Raw genomic sequence first — 25,926 nt, forward strand, 5'->3', positions numbered from 1 at the left:
GGTCCCAGCCCAAGGTCCAGAGCCAGGGTGCTGGTGTGAACTGTCAACTGCTGAGGATCCTTAACAAAACAATGCAGTCGCTGCTTTCAGGAGTAGAAGCCCTTCCCAGGCTCATGTTCCTGGGCAGGGCTACGTTCAGAATACTTGCCCATGTAACCTAGATGACCTCAGGACAAGCAAGCTCCCCAGCCCTCAGTCCTGGCCCCAGCTATGGCCCGCAGTCACGGGGGCGGGGGGAGAGGACACACATTGTGGACAGCAGACACACCAGAGATGAGACTAGTTAAAGCCTATTTATTTGTAATAATACGAAACACTACAATCTTTTCAACACTGGGCTGGGGGCTGCAGTGATCAGGGGAGGAGGAGGGAAAGGCAGAGCAAGACCTCTGAGCTAGATTGTGAATGTACAAGGAGAATCTTCTGGAAGACTTCCCTCATCACATAGGACAGAAATGAAAAAAAAAAAAAAAATCACATGATCAACACACTGAAAGGGGAGAATACACAAGGCTGAGCCTCGGCACACAGCAGGCACCAGTCAGCAGGACACCATCCTCTTGCTGACCCACTCTGTTAAGGAAGGGGAATGCTTTTCCTGTCCAGGCCTGCCCTTTGCCTCTGTGAAGCCAGGCAGCCTTAGCTGGCTCCAGTGCCTAAGAGCTGAGCCAGAGGATGCTGAGGGAGGGAAGCACTGGGTCAAGCCCTGTCAGCAGAGCTTTCCACTGAGGGGCTGTGAGGACGTTCTACAGACTCTCCTGACACTGCAGCAATGCGGGGCAGGACTCTTGGCAGCGAGCACTCTGGGCACAGGGAGGAATGCTGGACGCTTATGACATATGCTGCAAGCACAATCGATTCACTGTGTGGACACAGCATCTGCCTCAGAGGCTGAGGACCCATAGGCACTGACTGCCCTCTGTGGCAGCAGAGATGCCAAATGCAGAGCCCAACCTTCTGTCTGCACGTGGCCAGGCCTTGGAGCTTCAGCTAACAGAGGCACGGGCAGGGGAGGAACCCAGCAGCTTCGTGGACACCAGTCCTCGGCTGAGCTCCCAGGGCTGATCAGCTGTACAGAGCATACCAAGATCCAATGGGCAAGATGATTCCTCTGGACAGCAGGAAATGCGCAGCAGGAGATCACTCAGGATCAGGGAACTACTGTCCATCATGTAACCGTCCTTGGTGAGGGCTGAGCCCTGGGGGTTCAGCCCCACTCTGCCCACCCCACTCCAGGGGTAGGGGCTGCTCCCACCTCCAGGCTTCTTTGGGGTGGTCCTGAACAAAGGCCTAGTATTCCCTGTACCATGCCCTCTTTGTTCTCAGGTTCCTGTGTCTTCCAGGCTAAGGGTGTCCACAGCACTCTTTCTCCACAGCAGAAAGTTCAGTATGCTTTGCAGGAAGGAGCTGAAGAAACAGGAAGTGGAGCAGGAGAGGCCTGGCAAGAGAAGCTCCTTTCCACTGAATGGAGCCACCGCTGCAGGCCACGGGGATGGTGCCAGCACATGGAGGCAGGACCACGGCTCTGAGCAGAGGGAGAGGCTTCCAGAAGCAGGAAGGAGCCTGAGGGGAAGAGAAGAAGGGGTAAAGGTACTGCAGGAAACACGCGTGCCCACCCCACAATTGAGCCTTTGGACTGCAGCGACGCCAAGGTAGCCCCAAACATGAGCCCTTCTCCAGGCTCACAAACCTGCCAAGCAGCAGCCACCAGGATCCCTGTGGACTCTGCGCAAACACAAGCACTGGCAGCTCCGTGCGTGGACGTGCACCAGGCCCTGGTGTAGGTACACTACAGGTGGGCTCTGCCGTCCCCAGCTCCTTTCATCCCCTTCCAGCTCTGAAGTCCTCTGCCATCCACAAGGTGTCAGCAGGGGAATGCTATGTGGAGGCACACAGGTGGCAGTGCTGAGGCCTGGGTGGATTTTCTGGGAGTAGACCTAACACACAAATCACCAGGTACATCTTGCAAGGAGAAGCTGAGTAACTGGGGGGACACCAATAGCAACTTCATTTTTTTGTAATTTTCCAATGTTTGAACCATGTGAACACATTATGAAAGAGCAGTTCATGAAGACGAGTTCAGGGAAGGGGTTCAACATGGCTTCTGATCCCTTGTTCTCCAAGAAGCTTCTGGAAATGCTTACAGGTATCTGCCTAGGGACTTCTGCTTTTGATGCTAGATACACCAGATCCCTACCCCTCACCCCATGCCGGGGCTACCATCTGCTCCTACCTGTTCAGAGACCAGGCACACGCTCTGCTCCTGAGCCCATGTAGCACCGGGCCTGCAGCTGGGGCAGACCGATAGGCTGGTAGGTGGCTGCCAGCTCCTTGCAGAGAACAGAGGTCAGATGGATGGGAAAGTGGGCTCCACAAGGTGCCAATGGCAGGGGCCTGGTGGAGGCTGCCCCAGTGGTATCACATAGTGCGGCTGTACTCGATGCCACCCTTGGTGGATATGCTGGACCATGGCAGAAAGCTGCAAAGCAGGCTGTGGGCCTGGCGGTAGATTCTGTGTGGGATGGAGCAGGGGCTCAGGTTGGCTAGCGCTGAGCCCAGGTGCTGGATATAGTCTGTGGGGTCGGTCAAGGAAGATACAGACTTGTCCTCACCTGCTGTGCTTAACAGTATGCAATGTCCTTGGGGCCAGTGTACACACACGGTTGGAGTTCCAGGGCCCACTAAGCCCTTCAGAACACCACAGGGCTCATTACATGGGCCTCGGATTTGGGAAACAATGAAGTGGAACCTGAGAAGAGAACTCTTTCTGGGTGATGCTTCAGGCTCCAGAGAAGCCACCCTCCCTCATGCGACAAGTGCTCCTGGTTTTCCTCTATATTCTCTAAGCAAAACAGGAGGGACAGAACCCTGCCCATACAACAAGGGGTCTTGACAGTAATAAGGCCCGGTATGCCTACAGGAGTCTGACTTCACATAAGCCAGGGGACTTGTAGAGCTTTGGGTCAAACCCCTCTTTCCTGTTCGTTCCTCTTTGTACAAATCCGTGGCTGGAGAGACGGCTCAGCAGTTAAAAGCCTTTGCTTGCAAAGCTAGATGCACAAAGTGGCACATGTGTCTGGAATTAATTTGTAACAGCCAGAGGCCCTTGTGCATCTGGCCCATCTCTCAAGTTATGAATTCTACTGAGTCACTTGAAAACACACATGTAGGCACATGCAGTATCTCCTGGGCTGAACCCCATGACTACTGTGATGTCTCCTGGCCAACTTCCAACCATCAAGGACATCATGAGAGGAAGGGACACACCTTGGGTCAAGAATCCACAAGGAAGGTCTGAATCCAAGTGTTCACAAAAAGCAAAAGCCTCTTCTGCCAATGTTTTCTCCTCTGCACTTCACTGCTGACCCCTAGGATAGACATGAAGGCCTCCATGTTGAGTGAATGATCTTGGGCCACGGGGGCTAAGACCCTTCCCTCCTGCTGAGCTAAGGTCACCAAGCAGCACCAGCTTTCTTACTGTGCAACCAGACCTGCCCACAGCACAAGCTGCTGGCCAAGGAACAATGCTACAAGCTAAGCTAATGATTGTCACCTAAAGGTGGCCATAATCCCAGCTGACTCACTGGCCACAAGCCCCTCAGCCACCTGCAGTAAAGGATATAAGATAGTCCAGGGAGGGTGACCACCATTGATGTAGAGGACATAGGTGAAACCATCTTTGAGGACCCCACGAATGGAATAATAATAGGGCAGATAGTGATGCTGCCTAAAGTCTCTGTTTTCATAGAAGTTTATTGCTGTGTTGTTGGTAGTGAGAACATGCAGGTAGATGGCTTTGCAGTGGTCCTGGGCAGTGGTTGAAATGTGATCCTTTAAGCTTTCCAGTAAAAGGGAACCTGGGGAAAGAAGTGACAGTTACACACAGCACAGCAGTGAACAGGACGGCGATGAGGCCATGGTGGCTGCAGGGCCTGGAGTCTCGGTCTCATATCTGAGACCGTCATCTCCATTGTCAAAGCCCCTGAAAGGTCCTGGCCAGATGGAGCCTGTGAGCCGTAGACCACTGAGGGCCAGACGTGTCCTGGAGGCTCCTTCCACAGGCTGGGTCTGTGGCTGGGGACTTGGCAACCTTCAAACCGCAAGAGTGTAAAGGAAAGCTCAGGCAACAAGGAAAAGCTGGCCTGCTGCACGGTCAGGTGGAGTGTGACAACGTGGCATCTGATGAATGCTAGTGACAGCTCTTTCTTACTTATGTTTACGCCTTCTATTCTGAACTGAAAACAACTTGCCGTTACACATGGTTGTGTGTCTGGCAGCAGAAGGGTGAGGGGTCTGTTCCCTCCTGAGACTTCCTAGGGGCTGCTGTTGATCTATCTGCTCATGGAAGATTCAAGAGGAGACTACACCAGGGAAAGGCCTGATGACATGTAGAAAGGCAGTAAAGCCAGTGGGGCTGTGGGGAGGGGAGACGTGCTGGCATGACAGAGTCTGGCGCCACATAGGGACAGGGAGGAAGAGGCTGAGGTACTTCGTGGCTACAGTCTTCAAGGTGAGAAGTACTCACTGTCACTTACCTATGCCGTGCTTTCTGAATTCTTTTACTACTCCCAGACTGAGAATATATGCAACTTGTGTGTCAACAGAGAAGCTGGAGGCTAGAATATCTCCGTCCTAGAGAGGAAGTTAGAGGTAAAGTCAGGGTACCCGCTTAGGGCACATATACAGAGACAATGATCGCCCTGAGCAGTCATCTAACAGGCACTCACCAAGTGGTAAGACTTACCACAAAGCGAGACAGCAGACAAGTGCAGTTTCAAAGATTGCAAGAAGCAGAGGCTATCCCACCCAGGTGGCCACACAAAGAGGAGCTGGGCAGCTATCCCCCACCCCATGCCATCGCCCATGCCAGGCACAGCAGCACACTGATCCATGCGAATCAGCTCCAGAATGGGGTCATGACTCTGCCCACCACAAGGGTCTCATAAGAAAAAGGACCTACTGTACGGTTTTCTCCCCCATGACAGGACACTGGGTGGCTTGGCCTTTCTGCTCTCCATCTACCATTTGCCAAGTGGCCCCTGCTTTGTGCCTGGCACTCAAAACCATAGTGAACCTGGACATAGCAGACTTGAGGAAGAACCTTCATCACTCTGGTTACCAGAAGCTCTGGCTGATGACTTCTCACTGGCCCAGGGCTAAAAGCACCCAGCTTCTCAGCATGGCTGGGTGAATACCAGGGTATAGAGCCTGTTACACCCCAGTGTCTTCCCAGAGGGCAAACTATCAGGGGATCCTGAGGCAGCACCCATGGTGGAGGTGGACATCACTGGCATCTCCAGGGAGGAAGTATGAAAGAGCTTAAGGTCAGATGGAACAGTGTTCCACACAAGAAGAGAGAGCCAAAGAATACTGCCCTTGCTTTCTGGGCTGTCGTATCTTAACAATGAAAAGCCAGAGGTAGTGGTGGCTCAGAAGCAAGCTGGGCTAGAAAAAGTTAAAGAAGTCAATTGCCAGAATATAACTATGTATAAAATAGAGTAGTCAGGCTGGAGAAATGGCTTAGCAGTTAAGCGCTTGCCTGTGAAGCCAAGGACCCCAGTTCGAGGCTCGATTCCCCAGAACCCATGTTAACTAGATGCACAAGGGGGCGCACATGTCTGGAGTTCGTTTGCAGTGGCTGGAGGCCCTGGTATGACCATTCTCTCTCTCTTTATCTGCCTCTTTCTCTGTCTGTTGCTCTCAAACAAATAAAAGTAAAACAAAAATTTTTAAAAATTGGAGTAGTCATCAGCAGGCCTGGGTCCTTGGTTTTTCAAGGTAGGGTCTCACTTTAGCCCAGGATGACCTGGATGGAATTCACTATATAAGTCTCAGGCTGGCCTTGAACTTACAACGATACTCGTACCTCTACCTCCCCAGTGCTGGGATTAAAGTGTGCGCCACCAGGCCCTTTTTTCTCTTTTTCTTTTGGCAATTCTGGGACTAGAACCAAGGGCCTCCTACATACTAGGTAAATTCTTTACCACTAAGCTTCAGCTCCAATCCCACCTTCGTCCACTTTCAAAGAGATAACCTCAAACAAAGCGTCATTTGCTGTTGGTGGGTTTTCCCTTCCTTGGAGTAAATACCAGTGTGGTAAACACTGCTTTGTCACTATGTCCAGAATTATCAGGAAAGCCAGGTGTGGTGGCACATGCCTTTAATCCCAGCACTTGGGAGGCAGAGGTAGAAGGATCGTCGTGAGTTCAAGGCCACCCTGAGACTACATAGTGAATTCCAGGTCAGCCTGAGCCTTGGGAAAAAAAAGAAAATTATCAGGAGAAGAATCCTGACTGAAGTCAACCATGAGGAACACAGTTTGTGGCTGTTTCCTCATCCTCTGCACTTAGAGCAGGCCTCCCCAGACCCTGGAAGTTTCTGAGGAAGGTAAAGCTTTGAAGTCCATGAAGCTGGATAAAAAAAAAAATCTTTATTTTTATTTTATAATATCCATATTATTTCATGATCACCAATGAAAATCTAGCATTTCCTTTTCAACAAATGACAGCAGTATGGCAGTTTCTGTGACAACATCATCAACACTAGCCACAGGTGTGTCTTCATATCATGTGGCTACCGTGCAGATGCCCCTCAGATCATTTCTGCTCATTCCCATTTCAGAATGACTGTCTTTCTTACTCCCACTATTAGGCCTTGCTTACTTATTCTGTGAACAAAGGTACATGGATTCATACATGTACAGAGAAACCAAGAGGTTATGACTGTCACCTACTGCTTGGATCCCTCAGATCATAGGCTCCTAGGACACTGGCTACTCTGGGCAGCCATGATGGCCAAATAATCACTGCACAGACGTACCTCTTTGTGTATTTTGGTCCTGTTCTTAATTTCAGCTACTATCATTCCCACGATGGCGCCTCTGTACGTTGCAGCGAGAGAGAAGAACTTTTTGTTGGATGTGATATCACGATACCATGAGTCTGGGTACCTAAGGGAAAAGAGTACTCAGGTGAGTCACAGGGACCCCAAGATGGCCTGCCAATCATTGTCACCAGGAGCCTCATCTTCTCAAAGCAGCCATTTTGTCCAGAAGGGATTACGATTTTCTTTTTATTTTTCTTTTGGTGGGCGGGGGAGGGTTCAAGGTAGGGTCTCACTCTAGCTCAGGCTGACCTGGAATTCACTATGTAGTCTTAGGGTGGCCTTGAACTCATGGCAATTCTCCTACCTCTGCCTCCCAAGTGCTGGGGATTAAAGGCATGAGCCACCACACCTGGCATGGAATTAGGAATTTTTGATGCAAAAGTAATTTTTACAGGATCTAAGGTATGAGATAAGGAAAAAATTCCAATAATACTGTCTTCACATAGCTATGCCCACAGGGGCCACACAAGGCAGCTTGCTCCTCAGCTGGGTGAATTGAGATATAACCCCACACACTGAGGTACTTAGGTGATCCTGTGAGAATTCTGTGAGATAATTTGGCACTGAGGACTAGAGGAAGTGATTCAAGAATGAGCCAAGGTTCATGAGTGAGTGGATCAAAGTTCACAGTGTCTCCCTAGATGGGAGGGGGACATAACTTCCAGAGCAATGTGTAGTCAGTGTTCATAGAGGTTACTCACTGAGAACGAGGCTCAGGCCTCTGAGGGAAGCAGGGAAGAGGACACCTGGTGTGAAGCCTCAAGACACATCATTATCAGGTAGGTCTAGCTGGGTTTTAAGTATCTAGGCTTTGTTTCTTAAATTTGGACAGACCTAACAAGTTGGACTACTGCCTTTCCTCACAAGAGCTGTGACAGCAGACAAGTGCTGACCTACCATTGATAGGCTCAACAAGGCCTGAGGCATTTCCCTGGGAGTATCCACCTGCCTGCAGTTAGGCGAGGTGCTGCCACCTCATGGCCAGTGATGGTAGCACTCCTCCACTGTAGAAACCCAAGGCCTCAGGACCTCAAATGTTGGAGTCTAGAGACTTGAGTAACAGGGGAGGCAGGCAGCCAGGCAACTTGGTGACAGCAAAGGCCTACAGCCCAGTATGCTCTATGCAGCCCCAACAGTCCTCAGCAGAGCCTCATCCCCACACTCAGGTACTCTTATTCCCGTGATTACTTTTCATTAGCGAGATTGCTGAGTTGAAGAAGTCAACAATTGCTGGGCGTGGTGGTGCACGCCATTAATCCCAGCACTTGGGAGGCAGAGGTACAAGGATCACCGAGAGTTCGAGGCCACCCTGAGACCACATAGTGAATGCCAGGCCATCCTGAGCTAGTGAGAACCCTACCTCAAAAAAACAAACAACAATTAATACCCCTCAAGTGATTCATGAACACTCTGTTCCCATCTTCCTGCCAAGTGTGCAGTAATAAAACACTGATGATAGGTAGGGCTTTGTTTATTTTTAATTTTTAAAAATGGTGCACTGGGCATGGTGGCGCATGCCTTTAATCCCAGCACTCGGGAGGCAGAGGTAGGAGGATTGCCATGAGTTCAAGGCCACCCTGAGACTACATAGTGAGTTCCAGGTCAGCCTGGGCTAGAGTGGGACCCTACCTCGAAAAACAAAAACAAACAAACAAAATAATAATAAAATAAAAATATAAACCTGCTTGCAGCTGGGTATGGTAGAACATGCCTTTAATCCTAGCACTTAGGAGGTAGGAGGATCGCTACTGTGGGAACCTACTTTGAAAACTCAAAAATAGTTTTTTAAACAAAAACCTGATGTGCATATTATAGAATGATATATTTTTTTAAAAAGCTGGGCATGGTGGCACATGCTTTTTTTTTTTTGGTTTTTTGAGGTAGAGTCTTACTGTAGCTCAGGCTGACCTGGAATTCACTATGGGGTGTCAGGGTGGCCTCAAACTCATGGTGATCCTCCTACCTGTGCTTCCCGAGTGCCCAGCTAGCACACGCTTTTAATCCCAGCACTTGGAAGGCAGAAAGAAGTAGGAGGATTGCTATGAGTTCAAGGCCAGCCTGGAACAACAGAGTTCCAGATCAGCCTGGCTAGAGACTCTTCCTGAAAACAAACAAAAAAATAGGGCAGGGGAGATGGCTCAATAGTTAAAGGCACTTGCAAAGCCTGCTGGCCCAGTTTCAGTTCTCCAGTACCCACATAAAGCCTGATGCACAAAGTGGCACATGCGTCTGGAGTTCATTTGCAACAAATGGCAAGAGGCTCTGGTGTACTTTCTCCTCTCTTTCTCTTTCATAAATAAATTTAAAAAATTAAAAAAAAAAATATATACATATACTAATAATCCACCACCTCAAACTACTGAAAGTACTTAGTTAAGTAGTACTACCAGGGCTCAATCAATAATCCTTGGGAGTAAAGGCCCAGAAGCAAATGTCCTCTCACCTCCTTCTGCCTTTCCCTCCCCATTCTCTCCCGAGGCAAGCCATGAATCCGAGAATTTATCTGATCCAATGTCAGTCATAGCAATTAGAATCCTTCTCTACAGCCAACATAAAACCTAAAAATATTACTCTGAATGTCCACGTCAATGCCAACCACCTTAGGGGGCGGCCATGAAAAAACTCTATCCCACATTATCTCACAGCAGGTAGATCCAAGACTCCTGTGATGGTTAAGCCTCTTAATGTTAAGATGACTGGACTGAGAAGTGCTTAGGAGCTTAGTAAAGCATACCTTCGGGTGTGTCAATGAGGGCAGGATGTCCAGAGAGGATTAGAACATGAGCGCTCTGACCTAATGAGTGATTTAATTCTCTGAAAGATTCAAAGTTTGAATACACTCTTGGGAAATGGTGAAACCATGAAAGCTGGAGCCTGGTGGAAGAAGCAGGTCACATAGGGCATGCCATTGAGGAGTTGCTTGCTCTGGCCCTTTCCTATTACTATTTCACTCTATTTCCTGTCCACTGTGATGTGAACTCGTTCACCACACCCTCTCTGCCATGATGTACTGAAATAGTGAGCAAGAGAACCCTTCCCTTTTCCTCAAGATGTTTCTGTCAGGTATTTGGTCAGAGCAATGAGAAAACTAACCCTCATTCCAGAAGAAGTCTTGCCAGCATGACCAGCAACACTGGTTTTCTTCCCCCTTCCCCCCCTCGAAGTAGTATCTCACTCTAGTAGCCCAGGCTGACCTAGAATTCACTATGTAGTCTCAGGGTGGCCTCGAACTCATGGCGATCCTCCTACCTCTGCTGGGATTAAAGGCATGTGTCACCACGCCCAGCTGTTTGTTTTTTGAGGTAGGTTCTCACTCTAGTAGCCTAGACTGACCTGGAACTCACCATGTAGTTTTAGGCTGACCTGGAACTCACAGTGATCTTCCTACTTCTGCCTCCTGAGTGCTGGGATTAAAGGCCTGTGCCACCACACCTGTCAATACTGTGCTTTTATACGTACATATCCTAGTGTGTGTAACCAATTTCCGGCAATGAAGATATCTGAGTTAGTTTCAAATGCCCTGATTACAAACAGCGCTGTATCAGGCATCTTTTATGACTAAAATTTCTCAGCAGATCCTTTTGAGGAAGATATGGTATGAAGAGCCCAAAGCAGGCAGGTGTAGGGGCCTGAGGTCTGCTGCCCACTTGGGTAGCTATGACCACGGCGGCCCTGCCAGGCCTATCCTTGCTTCTGCAGTGTGGCAATGAGGCTCTATGGAGCCTCTTCCAGCCTCAGCACCTGCAGATTCATGTGCTCTCCACTTTCTCCTCATTCCTGCCACCAAGAACAGGGCTCAGCACTCACTCGATGGGGAACCAGTCAGCGCACAGGCGCTTTACAGTGTCTATGTCATCGTGGCAGAGGAGGCGCAGGCTGACCTCGCTGAGAGCGCTGGAAGGCACCACTTCTGTCATTCACACCTGCGGGAGAGGATGCACAGGCTGTTAGACATATTCGCTCCTTCTCCACACCGACCCTGGGAAGATCAGGGTTTCCCATAGTGGGATGAATACTTTAGATGTCATGGTCACCCACAGTCTACCGATGAGGGAGGGCTGGCTTGCCTTTCATCTGTGACTCTCTCTTCTCCACTCTGAGCTCAACCACAACCTGCCCCCCTCCCCACATACACACAACTCTCTCAGAATGACCCAAGCTCCTGCCTGGCTTGTCTTTTATCGCCTGACAACGGGGCCAATCAGACTGACCCTAGCCCAGTGGTTGCTAAAGAAAGACATGAGGCTCAGCAGTCCCTCAGGCCACATTCCTCTCCAAGCAGCCTTGTGGGTTTGAACCAATGCATCAGGGTCTGTGCTAATCCAGACAGAGACTACCTGAAGTAGAGCTGTGGTCCCCATGCTTCACGATGAAGTGGGGCCCTTCTTTCAACTCTGTGCTGGGGGCAGAAGAGCAACGAAACCACAGACATCTGGGCAATTTTTAGGCACATTTTCCTAAAACGGCATAGGACACATTTTCTCTTAAAATCACAAATATATTGTACAGGAAAATGTAATGTTTCCTTGAATTTTTAAGTCACAAGCTTTAATGTTTCACCCTTGTGGAGAGAGTTCTTGCCTCATGTCCTGGGCCTGGTCCTTTGTCTTCAGTACGTGGATACCTGAAGCAACACATATCTACCAAGACTCAAATGAAGGGTCTGTTCTGCAGGAGGTGGGCCCAGCCTGGCTCTGATCTTATCTATGCTATTCTTTTCCTCCTCCTCTTCCCCCAGTCTCACCTCTTTCTGCACAGACATAACCCCTCTGATTACTATATCAAAGGCCATTTTTCCTTGAGGAGGAAGGAGAGGCTGGCACCTGGAATTGTCACCATCCCCACTGGCAGAGTCACCAGCATCACTTCCCAGGACTGCTATGTGTTTAGTCCATAAAAGGACATAAAATTTAACTAGAGAAGTAGCTACCAGGACATCTCTAACACTCACAGGAGCATTTCCCATCACCCTAATGCCACTGCCAATTCAGAACCCAGGGAACACAGAATAGAATACATTTTAGTTCTTGGGAAGTCCCTGGCATGGTCATGATTCCCACAGGGACACTCTGCTCATGCCCTAAGTAAGAAAGCTAGGAATGCCAAGTATGGTGGCACATGCTTATAATCCCAGTACTCAGGAGGTGAAGGCAGTAGCCGCAGGAGTTCAAGGCTAGCCTTGGCTATGCATCAAGTTTGAGGCCAGCCTGGGCTACATGACACTCTCCACCTTCACCCTGTCTCAGGACAACAACAAACCAGGAATGACCCTGCTTCCTGGAGGCCTCTTTCACTGCCAGTGCTGCCCTCATGCCCTCCTCTTGCCTCTGAGGCAGAGGCACTGCTTCAGTTACCTGACAAGCCAGGCTTTGCTCTGAGTAGTTTGGGATAGGCTCTGGCCTCAGGGAGCAGCCTTCCACATTGCTGGCCTTCTCTTTCACATCTATGGCTCATTCCTGCCAAGACCAGTCCTCCATATGAGCAAGTGACAAGTTCTTTCAACAGTGGCTGGGATCTGTAGTCCCAGCAACCCTGGACTCTAAGGTGGCTCTCCAGCTGATGCTTCAGTTTCTCAGCTGTGACTTCAGGAAGTCATGGGAGAGATGACATGAGATAGACACATGTAAAAGGCCTGTTCCACCATTCTCCCTGGCCCATGCAGGCCCCTCTGACCTTGACTCACTGGCTCTTTTGCACAGATTCCCATCAAATGTAAACACTGTACCTGTCCTCTTTTGGGAGGCCTCCCTGCTTCTCATTTACTTTTGATATGGCTAACTGCAACATGCTATCTGCTAAGACCTCCTGCTTTCCTCCAGCATTCCTCTCCTGTTCACCATTTCTATTTGGCTGTGACATGGCATCCAGAGCTGCCCTCTCCCTCAGTGCAGACCCTGCTCAGTCAAGAGATAAGTGTCATCCTCATCCTTGCCAAGTCCCCAGGCTTCTTCTCACACGAAGCAAGCACGAGAGAAGATTATCCAAAGCTCCTCCATGTGCAGGAATTACTGACCATAAGGCTCCTCGGGAAGGTAAAAGATACTGCAGGTACAAGGTCCACTGGCTAGGAAAAAAAAAAAATCTATGGCAGAATGTTGAAACTCCAGCCTTTAGAAGAATGGAGGAGAAAAGCACAACTTCACTTGTGGAGGTTAGGGCACTGGTCCATCAGTGAGATAGGCTCAGGGCTGAAAACAGAGGGTGAAAGCATCAACACAAACTGTTTGTAGCTCGTCTGCTCAAATGAGCAGCCTGTGGATGAGACGCCATCTTCACAGCAGCCTGGGCTTCTTCTAAAACTCCAGAGTAGTGGTGAAATGAGTAATCTGCAGAATGCTAAGAAACAAACACCCACTTCTTGACTTCCAAATAGCAGTCTTCTTTTAATTTCTATCACTTATTTTTAGGAGCGTGTGTGTAGCGTGTGCTGTGTGGCATGTGCAGATGCACACTTCTGGTGTGCGGCATGTACACTTGTGGTGTGTGCAGATGCACACATTCTGTGTACACATGGAGGCCAAAGAAGAATGTCAAGTGTGGTGCTTTGAGTCACATGTCCCCCATCAACTTAGGTGTTCTGAATGCCAAGTTCCCAGCTGATGGCAATTTGGGAATTAATGCCTCCTGGAGGCAGTGTATTGTTGGGGCCGGGCTTACGGGTGTTATAGCCAGTTTCCCCATGCCAGTGTTTGGCACATTCTCCTGTTGCTATTGTCCACCTTATGTTGGCCAGGGGATGATGTCCACCCTCTGCTCATGCCTTCATTTTCCCTGCCATCACTGAGCTTCCCCTCGAGCCTGTAAGCCAAAATAAACCTCTTTTTCCCACAAGCTGCTCTTGGCCAGGTGATTTCTACCAGCAATGTAAACCTGACTGCAACATTAAATATCCCTCTTTTCTTTCTTAACTGTTTGTATAGGTGCTGGGAAACCTAATTAAGGCTGAATCAGGCCCTCCTTAGGGTTTTATGCTTGCGTGGCCCTGATACACCGAATCTCTATCTGCTCCCCCCTCTCTCCTTGCCTCTTCCCCTCTCCCAAATAAATAAAGAATAAAAATATTTTTAAAAGGTAGTAAAATAGAGCCAGGACTGGTGACATACACCTATAACCCCAGCATTTGGGAGGCTGATTTAAAAAAAAGGGTGAGTTTCAGGCTAGCCTAGGCTACATTTCAAGTTTCTGTCTTAAAAGAAACAAAGGAGAGCCAGGCATGGTGGCGCACGCCCTTAATCCCAGCACTCGGGAGGCAGAGGTAGGAGGATTGCCGTGAGTTCGAGGCCACCCTGAGACTCTATAGTGAATTACAGGTCAGCCTGGGCTAGAGTGAGACCCTACCTTGAAAAACCAAATAAATAAACAAATTTTTTAAAAAAAGAAACAAAGGGGCTAGGTAGCTGAATAGCAGTTAAGGGTATGTGCAAAGTCTGGCAGCCTGTGTTCAAGTCCTCAGCTGCAAAAAAAAAAAAGAAATCTGCAAGGGCATTTATTCACAGTGACAAGAGTCCCTGGCACCCTTGCGTATGCATACATACACGTGCAAAAAGGCAAAAAAAAAAAAAAAATTAAAGCAAATCCCAGGAGCATCATTAGTTTCAAACTCATTCTTAGCTACATAGTGAATTTGAGGCTAGCAAGGGCTACAAGAGACCCTATTTAAAAAACAAACTAGTTGGGCATGGTGGTGCATGAATGAACGAAACCCTACCTGGCGGGGGTAGGGTGGGGGGAGGAACAAGCCAGCTGCTGTAGTGCACACCTTTAATCCCAGCACTGGGGAGGCAGAGGTAGGAGGATCACTGTGAGTTTGAGGCCAGCTTGAGAGCACAGAGTGAATCCCAGCTCAGCCTGGGCTGGAGTGGAACGCGACCCAGTCTCACAACACAACAAAAAGCTAGGAGCGGTCAGGGGCACTTGTGATCCTGCACTCATCCCACCCCTCCTATGTAACTGTTGCTGGCTTCTTATGGATCCTATAAGGAAAACAATTTTTACACAGGAGATGGCTTGCATTGCAAGCAGGGGGCAGGGCTGCACAGGTGTCCCAGGCTGTGCTGATTCATCAGGCAAGTGCAGTTTTCATTTTTCTATATACATGTCAATGAAAGGTCAAAAGGAAAGGCCAGAGGATAAGCAAAGTAACCTGAAACTCAGAGTAGAAGGAGAGAAGCAGCCTATGTCCGCCCTGTGAGAAGCACTGAACACTACAAACAGGTTACAACTGCTGTCCCAGCAGGCATCCTCCAGACACAGGTGTGGAAACAGAACTCAACCACATTCCACAAAGGCCACGGAGATGATGGAAATGCTGGGGCACTGCATTTCTTAGAAAAGAATCCTTTTTGGTCTTTAGGGGAAAATTATCCACCAGTATTCAATGCTTTGCTGCTGGGCTGGAGAGATGGCTTAGTGGTTAAGGCTCCTGCTTGCAAAGCCTAAGACCCAAGTTTGAGTCCCTAGCACCCACAAAAGCCAGATGCACAAAGTGGTGTCTGGAGTTCATTTGCAGCGGCTGGAGGCCCTGGCATGCCCATTCTTTCTGTCTCTTCTATCTCTCTCTGCTTGCAAATTAATTAATTAAATTTAAAAGAAAAACCTTGCTGTTCAAATCAACCCCGTCTCAGAATTAAAGAAAACAACTTCTGATTTTTTTTCACAAATCATTTCAGTATTTTTAAATCAACCCCGTCTCAGAATTAAAGAAAACAACTTCTGATTTTTTTTCACAAATCATTTCAGTATTTTTGTTTTTATTTTTTTAATTTTTTCTTTATTTTAATTTATTTGTTTGAGAGCAACAGAGAGAGAGAGAGAGAGAGAGAGAGAGAGAGAGAGAGAGGGAGGGAGGGAGAGAATGGGCATGCCAGGGCCTTCAGCCACTGCAAACGAACTCCAGATGTGTGCTCCCCTTGTGCATCTGGCTAATGTGGGTCCTGGGGAATTGAGCCTCGAACCGAGGTCCTCAGGCTTCACAGGCAAGTGCTTAACTGCTAAGCCATCTCTCCAGCCCTGATTATTACTTTTTTTTTTTTTTTTTTTTGCTTTTTCGAGGTAGGGTCTCACTCTGGTCCAGGCTGACCTGGAACTAACTATGTAGTCTCAGGGTGGCCTCGAACTCACGGTGATCCTCCTACCTCTGCCTCCCGAGTGCTGGGATTAAAAGCGTGTGCCACCACGCCCGGCTGATTATTACTTTTTTTAAAGACAAGGTCTCATTAGGTTGTCAAAGTTGGCTCAGGACTGGCTCCTACTTCAACCTCTCGGCAGTGCTAGGATGAGAAGCATAAACAATGCCTTGCAAACATAGCCTATTAAAGATTAAAGAAAAAAAAACAACAAAAAACAGGGGTGGAAGAGATGACTTCGTGGTTAAGGCATTTGCCTGCGAAGCCAAAGAACCCAGGTTTGATTCCCCAGGACCCACTTAAGACAGTTGCACAAGGTACCACATGGGTTTGGAGTTTGTTTACAGTGGCTGAAGGCCCTGGCTTACCCATTCTCTCCCTCCCTCCCTTTCTCTACCTCTTTATCAAATGAATTAACTAAATAAGTATAATGAAACAGGGGCTGGAGGGATGGCTCAGCAGTTAAAGGTACTTGCTTGCAAAGCCTGGAAGCCCGGAGTTTGATTATCCAGTCATCATGTAAAGCCAGCTACACAATGTGGCACATGCACATGGAGTTCATTCACAGAGGCAGGAGGCCCTGGCATGCCCATTCTCTCTCTCTCTGTTTATACATAAATAAAAATAACAAAATACCTTTGTTTTGTCTATGGAAACAAAGGCAACAAAAACTTTCTCCAGCATTTATCCTATCCACAACCACCCATTCTTTACTTGCCTGGAATTTTAAATCTGGATTTAGAACATTTATTTCTGGCACCAGTGCCCAAAATGCCATGGGTGTGAGTTTAAAAGCCAGTGCTAAGAGGCTATTTAAGGGAAAAATAGGTAATCATCTACTTGTGCTTTGAAGAGACATTTAAAACTCTCCATGGCCACACTCATAGGAAGGGGGTCTGAGCTGAAGGATGAGACAAGGAGCTGACTCTTACTTGCTGTCATTCTCCAACTACCTGACTATCTTAACTTGAAGCTGTGGCCATCTCCAGGTTGTTCCCCTTCTACCAGCCTCTTTATTGGACACTCCCGCTGCTCTAAGCAGAGCTCAATGTTGAGCTAGACCCCAAACCACTTCTGCAGAAAGTCCTGGCTCCCAATTCAAACACCTTTCTTCTCATTCCACCAAGCACTGGGCAACTTCCTTAATGTTCTAATGTTCACAAGAGTCTATGAATCTATTGTACACATTTGCTATTCAAATGTATAGCCATCCTTTAATCAAGCAATGTGATTATCTGTGCTTCAAATAAATCCTTAATTGTTCTGCTAGCCAGTTCCTATCAGAGGCCATGCTCAGAAAAATGGTATAAAGGGAAGTCAGACTGTCCTGGAGTTACCAAAGGCATTTGAAATCAGCCTTGGGCTGGAGAGATGGCTTAGTGGTTAAGTGCTTGCCAATCCCTAAGGACCCCAGTTTGAGGCTCGATTCCCCAGGACCCACATAAGCCAGATGCACAAGCTGGCATACACATCTGGAGTTCGTTTGCAGTGGCTGGAAGTGGAGGCCCTGGTGCGCCCATTCTCCTTCTCTCTCTGCCTCTTTCTCTGTCTTAAATAAATAAATAAACAGAAATTAGCCTCAACAAGACCTAGCACCGCCAGCAGTTTTACCAATCAGCATTTTACTTGACACAAAAACTGGTCTCAGTGCAGCGTCCACGCCCATTTTGCTTCCTGTAGAGGAGGTTCTGAGGTGGCCACACCATGAGGGCCTTGCTTTTTGTGGGTTCCTTTCAGGAAATGGTAGAGAGAAGCTAGCGATATGGAGAAGACACCATCTAAGACAAGACATGCCTGATAAGCAATCATGTTCTATTCAGGTTGGACTACTGTCTTTAAAAAAAAAAAAAAGTTTGTTTAAGGCAAAGACTGAAAGAAGCAGAGACAAAGAAAGAGAGAGTCCAGGTCCAAGTCTTGCCACTATAATCAAACTCTAGATGCATGCACCACTTTGTGCACGGGGGAAATCAAACCCGGGCCATCAGGGTTGACAAGCAAGCATTTTTAACCACTGAGCTATCTCCCCAGCCCTGAACTACTGTCTTAGTTGAGGGACCTCTGGCTTGAGCACAGCAGATACGGGCTTGAACCCAGGATTCTGAAGACTCATCACCTGTCTGTTCCTTGGGACTTCCATGTAAGGGTTCTACATCTACTGAGCTGCCACACACTCCTCTGCTGTTAACAGATACGGTGAGCTGGCCGGGCACCAACCTGGGTGTGGATGACAGCATCTGTCTTCCTGGTCTCGGTTCAGGTGTACCTTTTATCCCTTAAGTCTTCTAATATCCAGAAATTTTCTTCCCTTCTGGTCAGAAGCATGCTGTTGCTAAGCAACCTGGTTAAGTCATATATAAAGATAAACTCCACACTGTGTGGGCGTGGCTAAACAGTGACAAAATCACTTCAAGTTACAACTGGAAGAGGCTAAAGATAAGCTACACACAGACCTTTTCTTTAAAATCGTATGTTTTATGTTGATGCTGACACCAGACCGGGTCTGACTCTGTGAGGAGTTACAACCATCTTCACAGAAACACAACATGTCTGCTAGTTCTATGAGATGAAACGGTATCAAACCACGCTGGAGGAGCCCATGCACTCCCCACTCTCAAAGAACTGACTTGCATACAATTCCTATAATACAAAATTCTAGAAGGTGTATGTTTACTGCCAAGATCAGTCTGTGCTGACACTTTGGAAAGATGGCCCTTGAGTTCCCTCTGGTCTTTAATTCTATATGTACTAATTGGGCTTAAAGTAATTCACTGATGGTTGTGTGTATTCCTCCGTTTTGGCTCCAGCTCCTCCCTTCCTGGTCCTACAGCCACAGGACATTTAACTTTACTCAACATCACACAGTCACGTGGACAGCAGTATTTGCATAGATGACTTCTACAGCCACATGACTTGGCCTCCTGGATCAAACGAGAAAACTGGCGCTTTATGTCTTCAGTACTTTCGAAAAGAAAAACCTCGGTAACTGGCAACTTTCTCTCCTGATTTAAGTACTTCCCATCACTAGGTGAGCCACTCCGTCGGGCTGTTTGTCCTTTTCCTTCAACATCAGGGAGTGACAAAAATGACACAAAAGCACATGGTGGCTCAAGGACTTGGCAGAAGAAAGAGATCAATGGGGCAGCCAAAGTTCACGTTAATTGCAGCACGCCTCCTTGTCTTATCTCCAGGCCTTGGGGCCCAGACAACAGCCTTGCACGCAGGTATTTATTGAGAGGTTCAGAGGAGCCCACACCTCCCCACTCCCGCCCTAACTTCCCCCAGGGGGACAAACCAACAAGCCATAGACTACCCGCCGCCCCGTTCTCCACGAAGCCTTGCTAATTGTCCTACTACCAAAAGGCGCTGTGGTAGGGACGTGCAGACGCTCTCGAGACCCAGGCGGAGCCGCGGAGGCAAACGAGTCCGCCAACAATCGCCACCAGCGCAACAAGTACCCGGAGAGAGGCAGAGCGGGGCGCGCAGACCGGACCCCTCGCCTCCAGAGACCGACCGCGCGGGCGCCACGACGGCCCGCCCTCCGGTGCGCGACGGCCCTGACCACTCCAGTCGCCTGGGGGCCCGGGAAGGGGAGCCCCGCGCCCGTCGGCGGCCCGCGCGAACTCTAGCCGCCGCCGCCCCCCCCCCCCACGCCGAGCGGGCGCGCGAGGAGCCGAGTCCCGCCGGCCGCCCGCGGCCTCCCCCCACCCGGCCCAGCGCCCCTTGGCGTCCCGAGTCGCGCCGGCCTCACCTCGGGCGGGAGCCGGCGGCAGCAGAGGCGTCGCAGGGCTCAGCGCATCCTGAGGGCTCTCGGAAGCGGGACGCGGGACTGCGGGGGCCCCTCGCGGTGAGTTATGTAACCGGCAGGGGCCGCAGCCGGGACGGAGGCGGCGGCCCCAGGCACTTCCGCCTCTCTCGCCCGGCCGGCGCCGCAGGCCGAAAGCCCATTGGTCGGCGCGCCGCGTGGCACCGCCCTCCCTGACGCCGACGCCACCATTTTGGGTGCGGGCAGGCCGCGTGAAGCCGGCGCAGGGGCGCGGAGTTTCCAGGCGCGGAGGCGCTGCGCTGGGCACAGGTGGCTGTGTGGACGCTGGTGTCGGGCCCGGGTCCCTGCGCCTGTCAGCGGTGGCCCGGGGCAGAGGAGGAGCGAGGAGGACGCCTGGCCCACGCTGCCCTAGACTGCGTTTAGAGGACGTCGCCGAATCCGGGCGAGCGTGACAGCAGGAAGCCCAGGCCAGCTGGCCCGCACCAAAGGGGTTCTGGGCTGTCACTGTAAAAACCGACCAATGGGCTGGACGTGGTGGCGCACGCCTCTGATCCCAGCACTCTGCAGGCTGAGGTGGGAGGGTCGTGAATTCCAGGCCATTAGGACTACGAATGAGGTCGAGGTCTATATATATTTGGCATATATATTCCAGGATTACTATTTCCCCAGAGTTTCCTGTGTGCCAGGCACTGTGTCAAGCAAGTCTGACTTATCCTCAAGACAAGTTCAATGCCACATGTTATTACAGCAATATTCAAAGTAGTCATCATGTGGTGGCGCACATCTCTAATCCTAGAACTCCAGAGGCAGAGGAAGGAGGATCACTCAGATTGCGGCAAGTGAGACCCTACTTTGAGAAATACACACACACACACACACACACACACACACACAACATCCATTCTCTCCCCTTAGAAATATCTTTGACCTGAGCTCAAGTTCCAAGTAGCCCAGAACTGGTTTAAAGAAGGTCATCCTTTTCTTCCTTGGCTCAGTGATTAGTTCAGATGACCCCAGTCTAGCCAGGGCAAGAGGAAAAGCACTGGTTTAGGAATAATCTGAACAGCAGAGGGCAAACTGATTGGGCCCCATGTCTCAAGCTTCCTGGTTTAGTGATCTTCTGCTCTGTTTTGATGCTATTAGCTTTCTAATGACCACCCTCTACCTTGACTGGCATATGTGCAATTTGGGTAAAGTTGCTGCTGTCTCTTCCAGTTCTGTTTCACTAGGAGCCTTTATGCTAAGATTTCTTTTCTTCTTCTGTCTCCCAAGTGCATTATCATAAATAGTAATTTTTATAATATTATTTTTATTTATTTATGCTATTTTATTTATTTGAAATTGAGATAGATGTAAAAAAGAGAGAGAGCAAGAGTGAATTTGAATGGGCACAATAGGGCCTCTAGCACTGCAAATGAACTCTAGACTCATGCACCACCATGTGCATATGTCTTATGTGGGTACTGAGGAATCAAACCTGAGTTCTTAGGCTTCCCAGGCAAGCACCTTAACCACTAAGCAATCTCTCTAGTCTCAGTAATTTTTTTTCTGACTTACTCATACTCTCCTTTTACCCTCCAATCTTGGGTCAAGCATAGAGATACCTAAAGGCACTGCAGGATGGCAAACTGGCAGTCTCCTGATCTCTCAAGAGGACACCAAAGCTGCCAGGCAGGGCCTTCAGTTTATGGAGAAACCCTCAATTCCCGTCTTAGCTGCACAGCCCTCTCCTAGCCTTGGAGATAGGAACACAATCAGATTCCTCTGGTCCAAGGTCAGCAGCAAGTTATCACCTACAAGCACAGGCTCTTCCTTCTTTGAAGTCGCAAGACTCTACAAAGTCAAGATTTCTACAGAAATTAAGGCATTTAAAATTTTTTATTTATTTGCCAGGGAAGGGAGAGAAGAAGAGAAAGGGCACACCAGGGCCTTCAGCTGCTGCAAACAAACTCCAGATGTATGTGCCACTTTGTGTGTTTGGCTTTACATGGGTGCTGGGGAAGTGAACCCAGGTTGTTGGGCTTTGCAGGCAAGCACCTTAACTGCTGAGCCATTTCTCCAGCTCCAAGGCGTTTTAATATTCACTTTAGTCCTCTTCCTCATACTCTTACCTGACCCCTAAAAGTACAAAGTCTAGTATTGTTCTCTAACTCTTGAGTAATTCCAAAGCCTCACCTTGCTGGATGACACCAGCCCATGACCTTATTCCTGGTCTGATGGGGGAAGATGGTAAGTAGATAAACTGGGCATGGGGAGGGAGGAGAGGAGACTGGTGATCATGTTATCCCATTAGTATTCAGACAGTCAAGGCAATACCCCTTACTGACTCACAGATGACACACCTGCATACTTCTTAGTTACAGATACTGCTCCACTCACAATGGGGTGACATCCTGATACACCCACTATATGCTGAAATATGAGTCAAAAAGCATTTAAGAGGCCCAGGAGATGGATAAATGGATACAGTGCTTGCTGTACAAACATGAAGACCAGAATTTGGATCATCAGCACCCATATAAATGTTGGGTGGATATGGCGGCCTACCTGTAAGCCCAGCACATGGAAGGTGGAAGAAAGGGGACCCCTGGAGCAAGCTAGACTAGCTGAGTTAGTTTTGGGTTAAAATGAGAGACCTGCCTCAGTTAAATAAGGAGAGTGATTGAGAAAAATACCTGACATCAACCTACACACACACCCCACATGCAAGAAATACTTTATACTTCTGGATTGGAGAGATGGCTCAGCAATTAAAGGTACTTCCTTGTAAAGCCTGATGGTCAAGGTGCAATTCCCTAGTACCCACATAAAGCTAGATGCACAAAGCAGCACACGCATCTGCAGTTTCCTTTGCAGTGGCAGGAGGCCCTGACTGCACCATTCTCTCCATTTCCTTCCTCTCTCCCTCCCTCTCAAATATTTAAAAAAATACATACTTTCAGGGCTGGAGATATGGCTTAGTGGTTAAGTCACTTGCCTGCAGAGCCTAAGGACCCAGGTTTGATTCCCCAGTATCCACATAAGACAGATGCACAAGATGGCACATGTGTCTGGAGTTTGTTTGCAATTGAGGCCCTGGTGCATCCATTCTCTCTCTCTCAAATAAATAAAATATTTTTTAAAGAAAACACTTTTGCAGGGCGTGGTGGCGCACCTTTAATCCCAGCACTTTGGAGGCAGAGGTAGGAGGAGCACCATGAGTTTGAGGCCACCCTAAGACTACATAGTGAATTCCAGGTCAGCCTGGGTTACAGTGAGACTACATCATACACTTTTAAACCTGGGTGTAGTAATAAGGGAAGTGGAGACAGGAGGCTAAGGAGTTCAAGGTCATCCTTAGCTTTATAGCAAGTTCAAGGCCAGCCTGGGTCACATAAGGCCCTGTTTCAAAAAATAAGCAAGGGGTCCTGGAGAGATGGCTTAGCAAGCCATTTGCCTGCAAAGCCAAATGACCTAGGTTCAATTCCCCAGGACCCACGTAAGCCAGATGCACAAGGTGATGCATGTGTGTGGAGTTCATTTGCAGTGGCTGGAGGCCCTGACACACTCATTCTCTCTGTGTGTTTGCCTCTTTCCCTCTCTCTCTCAAATAAACAAGGGCTGGAGAGATGGCTTAGCGGCTAAGGCACTTGCCTGTAAAACCTAAGAACGCATGTTCAAATCTCCAGGTCCTATGTGGCCAGACACACAGTGATGCAAGTGTGCAGTGTCGCACACGTGCACAAGGAGGTGCATGTGTCTGGAGTTCATTCACAGCGCTAAAAATCTCTGGTGCTCTCATTCTCTCTCCATCTCTTTCTCTGTTTCTCAAAAAAAAATTAAATAATAACAGAAAATAAACAAAACTGCATTTAATATACCTAACCCACTGAAAGTCATAGCTTTACCTAGCCTACCAAAAATGTGTTCAGAACACATACCTTAGCTTGTAGTTTGTCAAGAGCATCTAACAAAGCCTGGGCTACAACAGAGTATTGGTTATCTATAGAATGTCTGGAATGGGCTGGAGAGATGGCTTAGCGGTTAAGCGCTTGCCTGTGAAGCCTAAGGACCCCGGTTCGAGGCTCAGTTCCCCAGGTCCCACGTTAGCCAGATGCACAAGGGGGCGCATGCGTCTGGAGTTCGTTTGCAGAGGCTGGAAGCCCTAGCACGCCCATTCTCTCTCTCTCCCTCTATCTGTCTTTCTCTCTGTGTCTGTTGCTCTCAAATAAATAAATAAAAAATTAAAAAAAAAAAATAGAATGTCTGGAATACTTGTGGCCAGGCAACGCCGGCAGCACAGTAGTGGTTGTTGACCTGCCTGCTCACATGACTGACTACAGCCTGCAGCTGCTGCTGTCCAATATCTCAGAAGAGTGCCACGCTACCACATATTGCCAGCGTGGGAAAAGATCAAAATTTGAAAGACAGTAGCTAGAGTCACGTAAGTGGGGGAACATCTATATTTCTATAGGAAAACTTCCTAGAATGTTGGTTAAAATTGTATATATATATATGTATATATATATATATTTATTTATATATATATATTTTTTAAGGTAGGGTCTCGCTTCTGCTCAGGCTGATCTGGTATTTCCTATGCAGTCTCAAAGTGGCCTTGAAATCACAGTGATCCTCCAACCTCAGCTGAGTGCTAGGACTAAAGGCGTGTGCCCACCACACCCAGTGAAATTAGTTTTTGAAAATTTTTTTATTTTTATTTATTTATTTGAGAGTGACAGAGAGAGAAAGAGACAGACAGAGAGAGAGAGAATGGGCATGCACTAGGGCCTCCAGCCACTGCAAGCAAACTCCAGACGGGTGCGCCCCCTTGTGCAACTGGCTAACATGGATCCTGGGGAATTGAGCCTCGAACCAGGGTCCTTAGGCTTCTCAGGCAAGCACTTAACCACTAAGCCATCTCTCCATCCCTGAAATTACTTTTTGTTTTGTTTGCTTTTTGGCTTTTCAAGACTAGGTTGCTCTAGACTAGGCTGACCTGAAGTTCACTATGTAGTCTCAGGCTGCCCTCGAACTCATGGAGATCCTGCTACGTCTGCCTCCCAAGTGCTGAGATTAAAGGCTTGCACCACCACACCCAGCTAAAATTATTTTTTTTAATATTTTTTTTGGGGGGGGATTCAAGGTAGTCCCTCACTCTAGCCCAGGCTGACCTGGAATTCCCTATGTAGTCACAGGGTGGCCTTGAATTTATGGCGATCCTCCTACCTCTGCCTCCCGAGTGCTGGGATTAAAGGTGTGTGTCACCATGCCCGGCTCAATTTCTTTTTGAGACAAATTTTCTTTTTCTTCTTTTTTTTTGGTTTTCCAAGGTAGGGTCTCACTCTAGCTCAGGCTGGCCTTGAACTCTCAGTGACCCTCCTATCTCTGCCTCCCGAGTGCTGGGATTAAAGGTGTGCACCACCATGCCTGGCTTTGAGACAAACTTTCATATAGTTCAGGCTGGTCTTGTATTCACCATGTAGTTGAGGCTGGCCTTGAACTTCTGATCCTCCTGCCTGTGCTTCATACCTGCTTGGATTACAGTCATGTGCCACCACACCTAGCTCCAGTTTTTCAGTTTTAATGAACCATTTATGTTTCATCTTTACATGATGATTTTTATACTTATTTTACTTTTTATTTATTTCTATTTTTTTATTTTTTGTTTTTTTGAGGTAGGGTCTCACTCGGGTCCAGTGTCGAGGCTGACCTGGAATTAACTTTGTAGTCTCAGGGTGGCCTTGAACTCACAGCGATCTTCCTACCTCTGCCCCCCAAGTGCTGGGATTAAAGGTGTGTACCACCATGCCTGGCTTTATTTATTTTTAAAAAATATTCTATTTTTACTTGTTTATTTGACAGAGGAGAGAGGGGGAGAGAGAGAAAATGGGCACTCCAGCCACTTCAAACAAACTCCAGACACACGCACCACCTTGTGCATTTGGCTAATGTGGGTCCTGGGGAATCAAACCTGGGTCCTTTGGCTTTGCAGGCAAAACCTTAATGGCTAAGCCATCCCTCCAGCCCTATTTATTTTTATTTTTTTTAATGCAGCGTTTTTTCACTCATTTTTATCTATTTGAGGGAGGTACAGAGAAAGAGGCAGAAAGAGAGAGAGAATGGGCCTGCTATGGCTTCCAGCCACTGCAAACAAACTCCAGACGCTTGCGC

At 48.4% G+C, this 25,926-nt stretch overlaps 1 protein-coding gene across 6 annotated transcripts; it reads right to left on the minus strand.

Moving 5' to 3' along the window:
- Positions 1-274: 274 nt before the first annotated feature.
- Positions 275-19,899, minus strand: Naa60 (N-alpha-acetyltransferase 60, NatF catalytic subunit). 6 transcript variants are annotated; one of them, XM_045161426.1, is made up of 8 exons: positions 19,759-19,896; positions 10,693-10,808; positions 6,820-6,949; positions 4,536-4,632; positions 3,623-3,857; positions 2,234-2,575; positions 1,691-1,878; positions 275-1,563 (listed from the first exon to the last, which is right to left on the minus strand). In XM_045161426.1, exons 2-6 carry the CDS (start codon positions 10,800-10,802, stop codon positions 2,419-2,421), a joined length of 729 nt encoding a protein of 242 aa, XP_045017361.1. In that variant the 5' UTR covers positions 10,803-10,808; positions 19,759-19,896; the 3' UTR covers positions 275-1,563; positions 1,691-1,878; positions 2,234-2,418. The 6 variants fall into 6 exon arrangements, with proteins under 6 accessions (XP_045017361.1, XP_045017360.1, XP_045017359.1 ...); XM_045161425.1 differs by having other exon boundaries at positions 1,691-1,937; XM_045161424.1 differs by lacking the exon at positions 1,691-1,878.
- Between the last annotated feature and the right edge of the window lie 6,027 nt (positions 19,900-25,926).

This window comes from Jaculus jaculus, chromosome 11, assembly GCF_020740685.1.
Source record: "Jaculus jaculus isolate mJacJac1 chromosome 11, mJacJac1.mat.Y.cur, whole genome shotgun sequence".
Classification (NCBI taxonomy): Eukaryota; Metazoa; Chordata; class Mammalia; order Rodentia; family Dipodidae; genus Jaculus; species Jaculus jaculus.